We start from the raw sequence: 18,139 nt of genomic DNA, 5'->3' as shown, positions 1-18,139 counted from the left end.
AGTGACATTGTGGATAGCATTTTACTAATTTTTGCTTACACACCTTAGGGGCCCTGTAAATAGGGGGCCCCGTATCATTGATACGGCTGATACGGCAGTAGTTACGCCCTGAGTGGCACCCAATTCCCTACTTCGGGAATACGTATATTCTCAACTTACTTTACTCTATTCTTTTTAATCCTGTTGTACCTGCTTATCTAAAACGACGATTTAAGTTTCTTAGTGATTCCAATGAACGCAGTCTTCGTTCTGAGGAAAGCTTACTTCTTGAATTTCCCTCTCACTCCTCTTTCGTTTATACTAAATCTTTCACTGTTCAAGCTTGTCGACTTAGGAATTCTATAGACGTGTAAAATCGGTTTCTATTTTTAACCCACTTCCAAAAAAGGAGGAAGCTCTCAATTTAACTGTATTTTTTATGTATGTTACTTCAGAACTTTTGACTGAGTGGACCGATTTCTACAATTTTTTTTTAATCGAAAGGTGGTGTGTGTCATTTGGTCTCACTTGAGTTTATTTGAGATCTAACAACAACTTTTCGAGTAATATAAATAATACGTTTTTACTTGACTATTTTCGTCGACCTACGTTGTATTATACCGCATAACTTTTTACTAGGTGTACCGATTTTGATGATTTTTAATTTAATCGAAAGCTGATGTTTGTCGTGTAGTCATATTTAAATTTCATCGAGATCTGATAACAAATTTTTGAGTAATCTTTAATAACGCGTATTTACTTGACTATATTTTCGTCTACCTTTGTTGTATTACATGTCGGTGTAATTGAAGTCGGCTTTTTTTCCTTTGCGTACAAGTCGAACTCGGTCACACAAAAAAAAAAGAAAAATACAGTCGAATTAAGAACCTCCTCCTTTTTTGGAAGTCGGTTAAAAATCAATCTGATACGTATTATTATTTTCTGTTGGTGTTCAATAAAGTGTATTGTTATGTTATGTCATGTTAATCAACCACTCTTTAAAAAAATTCAATCGATTACGTAATTTGCCTAACTAAAAAAACATAAATAAAATAATAATTGAAAAAGTCGCCTTTATGATTTTTGTAAGTGTACAGTACATAATGTTTGAAATTGGTGTAATTTATTTAGCTATCTTTGTGTAATTATTGAATTTTTATCTTGTTCCAGCTTTTTCAATGGACTTTCTAATAGTTGTTCTTCACGCAGGCGGCTTTTCTTGTTTTTTTTTATTTATAATATTATTTTTAACCATTGTTATATCGCCGCAATTATATGTTAATTAATATATATAACCTATACCCATGTATTAATAACTGCGACAAACATGAGACATTACAAATTATATAGGTACTAAGGCAAACATTTTATACTGTGTATGTACTACATTACATATATATACTATACTTACACTTATACTATGTACTACATGTATACACTATAATTATGTATGTATTTCATTACCCATTCTTACACACACCTCAACCATGTAATTACATACCTAATTCATAAATAAAGTACCTAATTATTTCGATAATTACCCACAAAAATATAGACATGTATCAAGTCACAAAGAGTATCCAATTCAAAATAATAAAACATAAATAATAAGTAGTTTACGAAATTCAATAATAGTAAGCCGAGTCACAGCAATACGATGCAGAACAAATTCAATAAAACAAGCCAAATTCAGAAAAATAGCACTATGCGCTATATGTACTCGTAGTCAATCACAAACGAAAGATGCGAATACTAAAATATCGTCAACAATTAATAGCTGAATAGCCGGCGCACGCACACTAACAACACGACAGTCACACATAGAAAAAACGGGGCGGAGATGGCGCGGGGCGCGGTAGCGGCATGCAGCGCGACAGAAACATTTTATTCAAATACCTATTTTTGAAAAGTCTCTTCGGTACCCTTTCCTCTTAAGCTTCATTCATATATTCCATCAAATAATTCTATACCTAATAACTCCCTGAAACTTTCTCTTCTGCGTGGTGTGGGTACGTCTACGTAATAAAACTTATATTACTATACTAGTACTATAACTGTACTAGGAGGTTGTAACTTGTAACAGTAGTACACGTTGGTATAACTATCAGCGCATCCCCATGTTAGTCAACGATTGCTGTTCCATTAGATTAATTAACTTCCAAACAGTTTGTAGTTTAAAACAAAGTTACCCGATGTTGTTTGTTTGCTGCGCGTGTTGATCATTCCTAATTCTGTTTGTCAAACATTTATAGATGTCGTAATTAGCAGATATTTATATAACAATAATGTTATCCTGTTCAATAGTTCACTTTGCTTATTGTTCTAATTAAATCGAGGAAAATTCCAAGCAAACGGAGTGTCGAGCGTCGGCGCAGACCGCGGGGTGCGCGCCGCGGCCTTCGCGTTTATGTAACTGCAGTTAGCTGCACTAGCTACTAGCGCACTCCGCAGTTCTGCGTACAAGCACATTGATTTAACCTCGATTATGAAATCATAGAGCATCGGACTTTAAAAATTATATTCGCGCGGGTTCGAGTCCCGCCTGAGTCTCGGTGTAATAGTTGTATTTATATATTTATACATGTATTATTTCTGTGTATATTTATTAAAAAAAATCAGTTATAACAATCGGCTGTTACCTGTAACGCAAACATTAAGTTGTTCACCTTAGGAACAGACGACGGTGTGTGTAGGTAATAATATATTTATAAGTTATTTTGACTAGATGACACATTTAAGAAGATTTACTTTGTATAACGATATACCTACAGACTCATGTCTTTCCAATAGGTCTAATGTATCAAATAAAATGTAAGCTATCGTCCGGCGCATGCGCTATCGCCTAGTTTCATCACAACACAACTCGCGTCTTCCGCGTGACGCACCGCCGCCGCCGTGATACACCTCGCCTATGATGGACTGTGTTTATAAAACAACTTCTTAATTTAATTACAAATAAATACTCGACTTCCTAGATTTATATCACACGGAAGTCGTGCCGAATAAAGCAAAGTTTCTAACGATGACCACATGTACCTACATCTCTACGTCGATCAAGTTTAAAATTAACTACAATCGGAGTAGGAAAATCTACACAAATAAATAAAATTGGAGCAGCTGTTTGTAATATTAAAATAACCGCTTTTTACTAAATGCATATGGATGTAGGTATACACGGTACATAAACCAAAATAACATTTTTTACAATTTTTGTCTGTCTGTCTGTTCTGAAACGGCTGAACCGATTTTGGCGGGAATTTCACTGGCAGATAGCTGACATAATAAGGAGTAACTTAGGCTACTTTTATTTCAGAAATTTCTTTGTTTTATAACTGCGAAATCAACAATACATTTTTTGTTAAATTCATCGCGGACAAAGTCGCGGTCACAGCTAGTATTTATATAACTAGAATATCCTACACTTACGAGCGAACTCTTTAATGCTCACACGAGTATTACTGTTAGACAATATTCTGAATCAGTGTTAGCGAATAGACGATTGCATTGCAGTTGTTCACAGCTCGTCAAGGTCAGGCGATAAATGCGCCTCGTCTCGGTTCCCACGTGCGCGAAGACGCGTGGGCGGCTCGCGAGCTCCCCGCGTACATTCTACACACCCTGCATAGTACCCTACAGTACACTACACAAAGTGTACCGATCGACACCACTCCCGTGTTAGAGGAGCGCCGGATTACTGTAAGGAGATACGCAGGTGGGAGCCAGCGACTTAGCGAGACGCAGAACTGAAGACTTATCTTGTACGTCTTGCGATCGATGCAATTTATCAACACTACGACCAAGAACATTAATAATTGTGTTTGCAGGCAAACGAACAAAAACCGACTTCAATTATATCGAGAAATATAGGTAGACGAAAAAATAGTCAAGTAAATACGCGTTATCAAAGCTTACTCCAAAAGTTGTAATCAGATCTCGATGAAATTTAAACGTGACCAAATGATAAATATCGCCTTTCGATTAAATTAAAAACCATCAAAATCGGTACACCCAGTAAAAAGTTATGCGGATTTTCGAGTTTCCCTCGATTTATCTGGGATCCCATCATCAGATCCTGGTTTCTTTATCATGGTACCAAACTAGGGATATCTCCTTTCCAACAAGAAAAGAATTATCAAAATCGGTTTATAAATGACGGAGATATCCCCGAACATACATAAAAAATATATTATATACGGTCGAATTTAGAAACTTCCTCCTTTTTTTGAAGTCGGTTAAAAACGTTTCATAAGCAAAAAAAAGCAACAGGTAAAGTCAATTATTATACGAGCGATCTCGAGGTGTTTACGAAATAATGCTCGAGAGCTCGTCTCATCGAGATCAACGTCGCCTTTGTTCCTCGAGCGTAAACAAAGGGATCGCGGTCTTCCGTCCCGAGGGACGCCGCAGCTATGTGCACAAGCCTCGCCTCGGCTTGTTTGCTCAACATCTTAGCGCATTTGCTATAAATTAATAACAAGATCGTCACACGTTTGTTTAACCATCGACAAAAAGAGGGTCGTTAAATGCTTACACTTAACACGAAGGATCGCTTGTGGATCCCATTTCATTAATATATTGGCTGAGAAATTTCGTATCCAACTTGTTTGTTTCGTGGTTTCCTATTCCCGACCGAGGGAGCTACTAATGAGTGTGCGTGTCTAATATTTACCTACGAGCAATAGTTTTGTTTGGCTCACATCCTCGCATCTACTAATAGCGAATGAGTGCGAGTCGCCTTTGCCTCTTGTACGGGATTAAAGTCATCGCAAGGTTCTTAGGATCATGTTACAATGAAATGAGCAGCCATTGAATGTTTAGACTGTATGACTTTATTGAAAACTTTAATTCATGGTTATTCATTAAAATTGATATTAGGTACTTATTGCAAAATTCTTCTTTTGTTTTCTGTCCTTTTGACTTTTTCGATATTAGACAAAAAACCTCATTTGAGTGATATGCAACGACTCAGTTACAAAGAAATGAACGACACCAAAAATTATTATGTAGTCATTGATTCGCGGATTATCTTAGTTCATCAACGTCGAGCTCTTTGTCAGCCCCGAGCGCACAGAGGTGTTGTTTGCTTGACAGCGATCGTGTTGGCGAAGCTCCGTAAGTGTACATTTGCGGCGCCGCGAACTAGGTGCGGGCCTTAGTGGGTTAACAGTCGCGGGCAGGAAGTGAGACTCATTACTGGTTCGCGGAACACGCACACTGGCGTGGATTAGCGCCCTCCGACACACACACACAATTAGCCGTATCGATAGCCGGGCATATGCTGAGACTTACATTTTCGCTGACGTCAGGAATGCCTAGGATCGAGTCGCCGTTGTTTTCTTTACAATTTCGGACGTAAGTTGACTTTAACTTCTTTGTCCGTTACATCCGTTTTGCACACACATATATCTACGTACCAAGCCTCAGGGCAATGTCTAAAATTATTCGTGTCACTTAGCGTGAAATCTATTGCTAAGCAGTTTTGAATTTTAAAGTCCAGTCCTGTGATCATTTCGTTTTATAAATCTTTTACAGTTAGAATAACTACGTCTCTGCCGTCAGGATCTCGGGCCGCCGCGTCTGGTGATCAGGTGGCGAGTATTGTTTGATATTACTTGAGATTACTTTTATTAATGTTCTTAGGGCATTATTGCTCATACATAATGCTTTTCTTTTTGGTTTACCACACATAAGCGTGGGCTTTGTTTGTGAAAAGTTCACATTGGAGCCTTCTTCATCTCTACTAATAAAGTGCACCTTTCTGGTTTACGGGTTGCGAATAAGCTGACGAGTAAAATGGAACCTGATGGTGAAAAACGAAAAATGTGTTATAACCTTTTTCCTTGACCTCGGAAACGGGCCTTTAACTTAGGGTTTACGTTAGAATAATAGCAACAAATGGTACCACATTATGAATCAAAACCCAATAGGTGACTATGACAGGGGAGAGATCTCATACTTATAAAGTAAATGTAACGTGATTGATAACAGATCTTCAATTAAAATTTACACAAAAATAAATGAAAGTTAATTTGTATTACATTAAGATTTATTTAACTATTAAAACCAAACAAGTAAATCGTATTGCATGAGCTTATATTATTGATTAACTTAGTAATGACACCGCACCCTCAGTGCCAAATACCTTATCTGCGGTAGAGTAGCGGTGAGAATTTATATTATTATCAAATGATTGAAATGAATGAAAATGATTTGAAAAAGAAATCCTCGCCGTCATTCGGTAGTTACGATAAACAAAACTGAAGGATTAGCATCGCTAGGTGACGTACTTGTAAACTCGTAGTTCTATATTACATAATGAACTCGTGATCGTCACTGAGGACGGGGATATTATCCTAAAATTCTATAGATTACGTGGTCTGGTTGTGGTAGCTCCCGGTACTAATCTGATATTAAAAAAAATATTGATTAAATAACAAAAAAAGCCAGCATTCTTGGCACAATTCCACGCGGACATGATTTATACCAAAACTATCTGTAAATATTTAGTTCTTAAGTTGTGAATTGTAAATATGTATAATATTTTGTATGAATAACAAAATAGATAAATTATCCCAGTAGTGCACATACCCAGTGTTGCAACATAGCGGGGATATAATTGTTTAATTACAGTCAGGAATAGTCCAACTAATGACACTGTCGAAGCGCGTTGCGGTCACATGTGGACACAGAGCGCAGACGCCCCGCAGCGGCTCCGGTTACACTCTCATTGATGTCATGAACACACCATCAGCGATCGACTTCACATAGTCGGGCGGCCTGCGTGCGTGTGAACTATGACCCGGCTCAAATCTCCGACGTGTACATATCACAAGCTAAACTTTCTGAGGACGGGCGTTAACGTTTGTTACCCTTTCACATAAAAGCTAGACAACTATTTGCGTTACACTAGTCTTTAGCAGTAGCAGGTCTATATGTCCTGAAAATGTTGGACACAGCAAGAGTAACGATGACGTCATAGTACTCAGTTCCAGCCTCTATTTAGGCCTGTGCATTGTGCAGTCTAAGTGAGATCGCTCTCGCGTCACGCCGCGACATTTTAATGGATTTGTTTATGAAAACATTAATAAATGTGAATCAATGATTCAACTTTAATCTTTCCGAGAAGCTCGAAGCTGTGTGACCGCTACCTACTCTTCTTTATATTTCTGCAGCTGACAAATTAAAAGATCAACGATCAGTATAAAATATATAATGTAAAATTTCCTTTTTACTCTAGTTTTACTCTGATAAATTACTCAGAAACTCTGCAAGATCCTAATTAGTGTGAAGAACTCGGGGGATATGAAAATTATTTACATTGAAAACAGTATCTTAACTTTTGGTATCTACATCATTGTACACAAATTATGTGCTGCTAGTGCTACGCGCCGCATTATTACTGTGCGGTAGGCAGCATATTCTTTCCGATTTTCTACGGTATTCAATTTAGGTTTTCTTTTGTCTCTAAATTTATAGTTATTACATGTCACTTCAGCCCATCGCAATTCAATGCTGGGTATAGGCCTCCACAAGTTCGCGCCAAAAATGGCGTGAACTCATGTGTGTTACTCATAGTCACCACGCTGGGCAGGCGGGTTGGTGACCGCAGGGCTGGCTTTGTCGCACCGAAGACGCTGCTGCCCGTCTTCGGCCTGTGTATTTCAAAGTCAGCGGTTGGATGGCTGTGGTATCCCTTAGTCGCCTCTTACGACACTCACGGGAAGAGAAGGGGTGGCTATATTCTTTACTTCCACTTATACACATAGACAGACAAAAAATTCGTGAAATGTCGGGAGAAAAGGTTGGCTATGCGTTGTTCTTGAAATCCATCTAATACGTACCGAGTTTCATTACAATCCCTGCTGTAGTTTTTGCATAAATGAATAACAAAAGTAAGTTTAAACTATAGCATTTATTTATAATTTATTCTTCACTGCCATAACCACAGCGCTTTTTACATGTATTTTATTTTATTTTGATTTATTTGGAAAACAGACAGTGTACAGAGACGTATCTACTTAAACCAAAATTTATATCGACTACATATTACCTATCCACAAAGACCAACAACTACCAATTACTGGGATCAAATGTTATAAGTGAGCGCTAGGTATGGCGTGTACCGCGCACAGCCGGTAGGTACCTACGAGCGTACGTGAGAGCGGCTGCTTGAAAACGTTTCTAGATAATTCCGTCCGAGTGACAATAAAATTACAAAAATAAGTGTCGCTTGTGTAAACAATGGCAATATTATTAAACTATTACAGCGCGCCGAGGGCGGCCCGAACGTACCTATAGCGCTGCGAGTGGCGCGCGCGTGTGCGTGCCGGCGTGTGTACACGTCGCGCGCGTGTGTGTGCGTAGTGCCGCTAATTGCGCGCGATAACAGCCCGACACTACTCTACTACCAAAAGTCGCTCCGAGTTCAACAAACATTACATTTGAACAGAAACATTTTAATATTATGCTAATATTGTACCAAGCCGCGAATTATTGAATACACGATGTCTTCACGGCCGCCGCTGACGTTTATTGGACTTAGAGACAAGACTTGTTACAGAATAACCATTTTTATTCACATTATGTTTAAACGTTTACAAAAATTGTCACAAATTAGCATAAATTACTAATTAAAATATATCAGGTACATGTAAAAGTCGATAGTGTGAAGTATGTATGTAATTGTGGTGGAGCAGCCGTTCGGTTCCAAATGCCGCAGTTTATATATAAATAGAACGAGATAGAGACCGTAGTTATAAACAAATGACTAAAAACGTGACGTTAATGTTCGGAAACGATACAAAATGTAACTCAACCGCAAACTAACGTTATTTTTAATTACTTATTAAAAGTTGTTAAGAAAAAAAAAACATCTGTGACCGCAGTGCCCGTCGGCGCAGCGTCGCCGACCGCAGCCGACTCAACTATGCACTTGTCTAATAGCGACTTAAAATGTTGTTGACAATTTTTTTTTATTAAAGGGAAAAATTAAGCCTTATAATTAATTGTAGTAACAAAATATATAATAGTAAATAGGTATAATTAATAGGCTGATCGTAAGAATACATATACATTACAACGATCGTTTCTAGTCTAATTGGGCAATCGGAATAATGCACGCGGAGTGCGGTGAGGCTGTAATATGTGCGGCAGCGGAAAAGTACCAAGTATTGCAGCGCCAGCGCCGCACGTGAGCGCGCGGAATGCGGCGCGCGTGTCGCGGCCGCGCCGTGCAGCACGTAGCGCTGATAAACTACCTTCCGACGAGAGCGGCAGACCACTGACTCAATACATTCAATACTAGAGCTAATTGTCTTGAGATCTATAACATATACGGTGTGTCGATAACGGTAATTATTAAAATAGGAAGCGAGCTGGGGTTTCTGTGAAATACAGAATTTTCAGAATAAGTATAAAGCATACAATATTTTTTTTGTGTTATGGTTTCAAATGTTATGGGAGAAGTAACAGAAAATTTTCCAGTACTAAAATCAACCCAAAATACTCCAGGCTACATAAAATTTGAAAGTGTTGCAAATATTTTTGACAGGTCAGCGTTTCTTTCAGTGACTGTCTATAGCATTTATATTCAAATAAAGCATAGAGGCTCTAACTTAGGTTGCTATTAAATATCTAGACCGTGACTGCTCTATTTACTTACAAAACTTTTGTTAACTATAATTCAAAAAAAAATAATAATGAACTCTTAAAAAGATCTTAAGTTTGACTCTATCGAGAAGATCATATTCAAATTATTGCGTTCTAAATTTATGAAAACGAGGTCATGGTACTTAACATTGTCTAGGTCAAACCTGTGACAGAAAAAAAATAGAGATCTCAAATACAAAACCTCAGTTATGTATCCCTTTTTTATATTATTTGATATGAAAATTTGAAGTAAACATTACCGACTATGACTGAACCACGTCGTCTGTGCTCGACGAGGATTCACAGCCGTTTGTTAGATGTAAACAAAATATAGTTTTCGCAAATGAAGCACTATGCTTCTAAAGTCTATTGGGAAAGCTACTCTTTTATGGAATTTATAGTAAAGCGATATTGAGCGATATTTCCATTCGATTCGCGAGTGAAGATAAGTCGAGGAAAACAATGATAAAACGAAGGCGCAGGCTAGACGAGGCAGCCTCTATGGGTACATCTAGCCCACAAACAGTGCCACGAGTCACGAAGTTCGTTGATAAGAGGAATTCCGCGATACGAGATGACAGCGATAAGCCTCGCTCAAAACTCAGATGTAACAGCGTTGCGTAATCTTATCAGCGCTTGAATAATCCTGCGTAATTACACATTTACTTGTGTGCGTATTGTTGGTGCAACCGCCGGACGCCTGCTGCTTTGACTTACTTCGACATAGAGATTCGTTACCTGCTTAAGTATATTCCGACAGAAGTATACCTAACTAGTAGGCGAACAGTAAGATGTGTTACTAGATCAGTTTCTATGAATTACTTGCCCAAAGTTCGCTTTTCGAGTCCCTTTTATTTCATACTAGCTGCCCGGACAGACTTTTGTCTGTCAAAAGTTAATAGTAAAAGTTAACTAAATGAAACGTAAGTGATCACTTTATTTTTAATTTTATTTTTGTGTCGTGTTTGTATAACATTCCGTAGGCCAAAAAAATAAATTATCCGAATTGGTCGAGCCGTTCTCGAGTTATGCGCTTAGCAACATTCATTTTTATTTATATAGATAATCTGATTGACGTCTAACTCCACTATTGACAGTAATATTCTCGAGTCAGTCAGTCAGTCAACAGCCGCTCTGGTGTAGTCGCGAATAGTCGCCTAAACCACAAACGGTTTGCGAATTCAATTCTCACTCGGGATGGATATTTGTATTTACACAAATATTTCTTTCTGGTTTGGATGTCTGTCCTTGGTGGTCTCCCCACCGTGCCTCGGAGAGCACGTTAAGCCATCGGTTCTGGTTGTCATTATAAATCGTTACTCAAAACCCGCAGTGAAGCAGCGTGGAGGATTAATCTTCAATCCTTTTGAATGCCCAGCGGTGGGATGTTACCGGCTGAATGCAGTCAGTCAGTCGGCTCGATACTTAAACGGATACAAAAATATCGAAACGTCTGTCCAAAATAGGAGGCGGATCCTGACTTTGCCGCATTTAGACTGCTAACAATTAGTACCTACGTATACCTGCGTACCTTGAACGGTAGACTACGTTAACAAGATAGAAAACAATCCCAGAACTTTGCGAGTGATGGGTCGATCACTCCCAGATTTCAAGATGTTTAGTTCCATAAATTTATTAAAGGGTAGGTTATTGACATTAAAGGTTTAAATAATTTATTTTTGAATTATCTTTTCCTTATTTATCTTGGAACAAGACATTATAAGTAAAGTGTCATAGAACCTTTTGAAGATTATTTAAGGCATTTCCAAAAAGTATTACACGTCCTTTGTTTCAATTGAAGTTACACAGAACTACTGGTACTAATTCCCGATCTTACTTTGTTAACTATCAACTCAAAAAAATACGCATTAATTAACTCAATTATATTTGCTTTGATATAAATGGAAACGAGCAAAACATCACACAGCGGCGTTTGAACGTGGCTCTACCGATGAGGAAAATGTGTCGTTTGTTTGTTAGTAGTTGTAATAAAAATACCATCAAAAGGAAAACAACGAGCGCGCTTCAGATTCTTAAGCCACACAAAGTTCACTTAAAGGCGGAATTGTTTGCCAAATTACTCAAGGGAACTTCTTAAATATTGTAATGTTGCAAAGAGTGGTACCGGCGGTGGACGACACATATACTTTTTAACAGATAACAGTAGTGAATGCGTAAGTGCGGAATTTAGGGTAAATGTTCACTCTCACCCTAAGTGTAGTGACGGATCGATGTTTAGCGAAGGAGCGATTAAGATGGACGAGCAGAGAGCGGCGTGCAGCTAGTGCAGCGGTAATGAGCCGCGTCACCTAATGCGCGCGCTCGTTAGGTAGAGACCGACGAACGTCGCGGTTCCGGTTAACGAGATGTAGCCCGGTTCAGAACGTAAACTTAGGACGATTAGGTTTCAATTTTTAGGGTTACACATAGACACGCAATAGGTAAGTTATTGTTTCTACGGTAATCATTTCTTAACATTCTACTACATACAGCGACATTAGCAAGTTAAAATACTAAATAAGATATCTGTCCTTACACGAATGACATCAAACGCTTTAAAATAAAACGAAGAAATTTGTATTTACCTATTTTTCATTTAAGTATAGCAGTAGCGGACATCACACTGTAGATGATATTACTTGATAATATAATAATATTAATCAAAAGGACTCACCCGTCGATGTGGTGGTGGTGGTCGTGCGTGTAGGGCGGCGGCTGCGCGGGCGCGTAGGGCTCGTAGTGCAGCGCGCGGTAGTCGTCGCGGCGCTCCGGCGACGGGCTGAGCTCGGGGCTGCGCCCGCGCAGGTAGGCGCCGTCTGTGGAGCCCGCCAGCGCCGCCGGCTTGAACAGCGCCTCCTCGAGGTGCGCGTACGTCTGCATGTCGCGCGAGTGTGGCGCCGGCCGCAGCTCCTGGTAGCTGCGCGAGTGGGACGGCGACAGGCCGCCGGGGGCGTAGCCGTACGCGAGGGGGGGCGGGCTGTCCGCGTCGCCCGCGCCGCACTCCGCCTCGCCCTCTGCGCACACAGCGGCCCGTCAGCGCGAGGCGCCCATTGGCCTGCGCCGCGGCCGCCGCTCTATTTGTGATGAACAGATAGCGGCCGCGGCGCCTCTCACGTGTACGAGCAAAACAACGTATCGCCGCGCGCACCCACGCAGACTACTGTCTAATGGCATCGGTGCGCGCGTTGTCAACGGTAACCATCGGTAACTAATGCATGTCATATCAACAAAACTATTATTGGACACACGGGTACTCACTTGTCGTAGAACGGCGACGTTTTGAGTATTAAACAAAACAAACAATCACGATAACATTTACGCTCTTACCTTCAGTGAGTAGATTTAAGCGGCTTTACAACAGAGAACAGCGAGCACCTCGATATAAAACACAGGCGAAAACACTAACCTTTCAAATAGTTGTTATTGACTTCGGCGATGAAGGCTTCGATCTCGAAGGTCTCGGCGCGCGGCCAGGAGGTCCACGTCTCGTGCAACATTCTCACTACTCACTAATGTCGGCAATAGAACTCGTGTCGCGTCACTGTCGTGTCGGAGCGTCGGTAGAGACGCGTGCGTGCGCGGCGACGAGCTCGGTCGGACTGGCGGCGCTGGCGAGCGCGACCCGCCCCTTGCGCGCACCCTGGAGGGAGGCAGGAAGCCGGCCCACTGTCCCTCGCCGCGCTCCCTACATTGTCCTCGTATGTACTTATATACTTTACGCTTCGGTGGGAACGGTGGCCGCAACTGATGCGCAGTTGTGTAGATAGCGATGACACTAAAACTTGTAGAGTTTACGAAGAAACAATAAATATACTGGCTTCTAAAACTTTGATCACTCACCGTTGTCTAAACAAACCAATTCATAATAACAATTATGTAAAACGTGAGTCTTTGTACTTTAGTCAACGCATGTTATGTTTAGTTACTGGTTAAGAAGAAATGTAATAAAATATTTATATTTACAGCAGACACTTTCTTGGTATAAATGTAGAAAATACACTTATTTTAATTACACTGGCTGATAAAGATTAATTAAATCCTCCAGATCAAACAGAGCAAAGATAGAGTTACGGGGACGCCGGTAGTACGCAGGCTCCGGCTCAGCTGATCGTCCGCGGTGCAGATAAGCGCTATCAGCACGTGCGTGCGGCGAGCACTCTTATCGCACTCCGACCTACGGTTCCTCCAGCCACCACCAGGCTCGCTACCACTCGGCCTGTCAATCTCCTGAACACCAAAACCTCTCGAAAAGTTGAACGATTGATCCAGGTCTTTTGTTTGCGTTATCATAAGCTTTAGATGTTTTTATTTAAGATACTTGGGATAGACAAGTCCATGTTTGTAGAGCTACTGATAACTCGCGACTGTGCTGCCGTAAATTGACGTCCTATGTGCAAGTAATACATTACGTTACTCAGAGATTTATCAGCGAACTTATTACGTTAAAGTTTTTGAAGAAAGTGTTTTCTGTTTGATATTAAAAAAGTTTAGTGATTAAGGCAATCAAGACAGAAATATCTAATTCCCACCAGTCCAGTTCCGTACTTAAGAGTGTATATAAACTCTGAAGAATTAGATTAAAGTTTTTATCTGACTCCTCGTCACAGTGAATGACGTCGGGTTTGGGGAAGTCAAGTTTCATCTTTCTATTTGAAGTCAAACTTTTTTACGCACGCTTGCTTTGGAGAATAAGCCGGTGAATGCGTGACGAGAGTGTTACAAAAAGTGTGATTGACTGAGGCGAACGGAAGTTGAGAGGGAGATATGTTAGTGAAGATAGAAAGGGAGCTAGTTACGCTTCGTAAGTTTTACTTCAGTCGTGTGGTCTAATGATACGGTCATATTCACACTGGTTTTTTGATATAGGTTTCTACAGTTTTTTTTATTATCTGTGGTTTCAATATTCTTCTTATCCCATCATGAGAAATCGATGTCGACTGAAAATCATTTAGAATTTGACTACTTACACCAATTCAAAAAAAAAAAAAACTAGGCAATAAATAGTGAAGGCTGGCCGTAATATATGTCATCGCGCGTGCGAGGCGCGGTTCCTCGAAGCGACCTGGAACGCTCAATAAACATGTCGGACACAAATCATAGTAGGCGACTTATCGTCTCCCGGGAACCAATAAATTTTATCGCATTAGCAGTAAGGGTGCAGTAAATCTGCGCGGGAGCATCTCTACTCGCTTCCTGGTATTGCGCGAAAAAAGTCGTGTTGTGAGCGTCGCGGGCACCCCGCGGCGCCGCTCGACAACAAACATCCCTAACGAGCACGCAGGGCCCGGCCCTTTGTTTCGAGACAAGGATTACGCGGCCCCGCCACGAGCACACCACGATATGTAAACAAGCAATGCAAAAAATTGACACTTGTACGAAACAATGCGAAACGACTGTTAACGGGTATTCCCATAACGGTAAAACTTGTGCACGTGTTAGCGACGTTTAAACAACGTTCAGATCTCACTATATTCATTACTTAGATAATCAGGGTCACTGAAAACGTCACAGAAAAGTTTTGTAAAGTTTTGATCGGCAGTTTCCAGGACGCCGAGGCCGGTGACGACGTGGCACAGCGGCAGCTCGCCGCGAGGTAGCCGCTCGTCCTTGCGCGATAAGATACGCCACTATCGCCGCGTATCGCGAGCTCCACTGAACTTGGCAATCTCGCCGCTAGCTGTTAGAGCAGATTGCTCTTATCGCTGCACACTTCTTAATGAACGCTTCATTAGCTGGAGGTTATCGACCGCTCTGTTTCGCAGGTACGTCCTGATAACGATATCATTAGATTCACACACCCACCGTCTGTAGTGTGACGTCAGAATCATGTTCAGCTTCGATTTCAAGATTTTGTCGTAAGCTTCACGCTCTACGATTTTTTCACGATATATCTTTTTTAGCTGTAATGTGCTTTCACTGCTAAATATTACTGCTTTCAAGCAGTTTTGTGTTCCTGTTGCGACTAAGGTGACCAAAGGTCCTGGGGATTGGAGTTAGGGTCAACAACGCGCTGACAATGCCAATCTATCCCCGCGCAACTTTAAAAACGTTATTGCTTTTAGCGATCTCTACCAGACAGCCTCAGGAACCCACTACACATAGACAGAACATATTATATAATTAAAATAAGCATTTATATATGAACATCCACGCAACTTTACAAAAAATTAATAAATAACAATTTATAGAATTTATTGTCATAACATCCAGTTTGAGAAAGTCGGTCCTCGCGGCCGTGTATTCACATTTTTTTTTTTTTTTATTTTTTTTTTATTTGGGAAATTTAAATTACCCGCAATTTATAAAAATTGTTTACGATGCAATGCGATTACTCTTTGTTTACTCACTGATGTGAAGTTATTTATTGAGTTGTTTTATAATAATAATAATAATAATAATAATAAAAACTCTTTATTGTACACCAAAAGTGAGCAAAAATACAAAAATAAAAACAGGAGTTAAGTACAAAAGGCGGCCTTATGGCTAATGAGCGATCTCTTCCAGGCAACCTTTACTTTTTTATAATTATTATTATTTTTGTATAATCTTATTATTATTATCTATTGTACAAATACATGTTAACTGTAATGCACATGATTCCGATAGGTATATGTATGCTGAAGAAATTTGTAAATTATTGGCTAGAAAAAAGAATTTATTATTATTATAAGTGGGTACCTACATGTAACATAAATAATGTATATTCATATCGAAATTCAAAATGTCTCGACAACTTTTAAATGTGTAAAAACGAGGTTTAACAGAAAATTTCGAAAAATTCCAAATTTCCTAATATTTTTTTAACAATATGAGTCTTACTTTTTTTTAGTTTGTTGAATTTCTTTGAAGTTTGTTGAAAGAATACCGCAAAAAATTGTAAAAAGACCATTTTGTATGCACTCTTTCAAATTCTTTTATTTATAACCCGACAGTGATTGCAGGATCATTGTCACGACAGTGCTAATGAGTTCTCGGAGCGGTATCTACTGACTGCACTCTATCTACCAAGAATCGATCTTATTTTTATTTCCTAGGCTGTCACTTACAAAATTCAAAATATTAAACATTAAGCTAACCTTGAACTTGGACATATACATTGTTGATTTTTGTTTATAGTAACATTAGTCTTTATCTTACTTTTACATACTGTCAGAAGATTCCAGGTTCGAATCCTGGCAGGGTCGCCATGTAGTGTCGGAGGTACGAGGGGCAAGTGAAACGAATGACGTTCGATATTAGACTATCTTTATTGTATTAGAATACTATCTTTTATACGATTACACCACTACAATACAACTGATATACTTGGGAATCAATACTCATTTATTTATATAATTAGAATTTACGTATAATTAGTTAACTTAGTTGTAATTAGTTAGTTTAGTGAATAAAAGCAAACAACTCGGTATGAGTGTTAGTAACTTAGTTGTAAGTTTAGTTCTAAGTTTTTGTTTGTACCAAACCTAACGATTGGATTATTATTATTATAAAATAAATTATTTCATACTTTGTAATTGTACTAATACTGGATTATAAGAAATTTTTTACTAACACTTGGTACATGGCCAGTCCCGAAATAAATATTATTCTTATTGTTATTACAAAAAAAAAATTAAAACTTTGACAACCTTTGAGGTCTATTTACCAAAATCTAAACTGTCGTTATAAAATTAATAAAATTATTTTAGTCAAAATTATTTCGAGCAACAAATATTTTTAATTGCTTAAATTGCAAATTACATTTTACAAATTTTATTCAAATTTTTCCACTTCCACTAAGTTATTATCAATACTAAATGCTTTTTCTGTAATTTTTTTTTGCATTTTCTGGAATAAAAATAATTGGTTCTCTACCAATACGCTAATGACGTGTGTCTTACTAAATATATGATATAAACATAAATATACAATGCAGCGTTGAAACACCGTGCATTTAAGGGCTTTCGCAGATGACAGGACTGGTCGGCATTTGCTTGCATTCACATTTAATTTTAGTAAGTTATGACTAATTTTATCACTTTGTTGTCCAATGAATGATAATTTCAAGCAGTCTTTTAACTACATCTATGTCACCACATGACGAAGGTGCAAGGATATAGCGTCAACATTTCTTTCAAAACTAAATCTTCGATGCGCTGCGAGTAAACGAGTGGATGCATTTTAAAGATATATGTAAACAGTTTGCTGACGTCAAGTCATTACGCAACTATTACTTTATTGTGTTTTGAAACTAAAGACAGCAAATTTAAAAGTTGAGCATTTCGGTAAGTTAAAGAGACAGCAACGTTTTAAATCTCGTTACAACTTACGAGTCACGTTTCAATGGACCTTAACTTCCTTAAACAATTAAAATTCTCTTGAAATGTTACTATTACTAGTACTATTTCTTTACAAAACCATAATGTTAGGAAAGCAAAGAGTCACAAGACGGTAGAGCACGTGCCCGCGCCCGCATGCGCTCGCTCCACTGAACACGCCGTCGAGCTGGACTGGGAGTCGCGACGTACGAGGT

General features: G+C 39.1%; 1 protein-coding gene across 1 annotated transcript in view; it reads right to left on the bottom strand.

The window, feature by feature from the left end:
• Window positions 1–13,124, bottom strand: part of LOC123666774 (transcription factor BCFI-like) — a 33,031-nt gene extending 19,907 nt beyond the window's left edge. Inside the window, exons 1-2 of the mRNA XM_045600830.1 lie at window positions 13,034–13,124; window positions 12,302–12,641 (exon numbers count right to left, since the gene is read on the bottom strand). Coding sequence (XP_045456786.1) covers window positions 12,302–12,641; window positions 13,034–13,124 — 431 coding nt within the window. The remainder of the gene's footprint in view (window positions 1–12,301; window positions 12,642–13,033) is intronic.
• Window positions 13,125–18,139: the final 5,015 nt, after the last annotated feature.

Source organism: Melitaea cinxia, chromosome 2 (assembly GCF_905220565.1).
Source record: "Melitaea cinxia chromosome 2, ilMelCinx1.1, whole genome shotgun sequence".
NCBI classification, from domain to species: Eukaryota; Metazoa; Arthropoda; class Insecta; order Lepidoptera; family Nymphalidae; genus Melitaea; species Melitaea cinxia.
The sequence above is the reverse complement of the archived record's forward strand: the minus strand, read 5'-3'. Positions and strand labels throughout refer to the sequence as shown.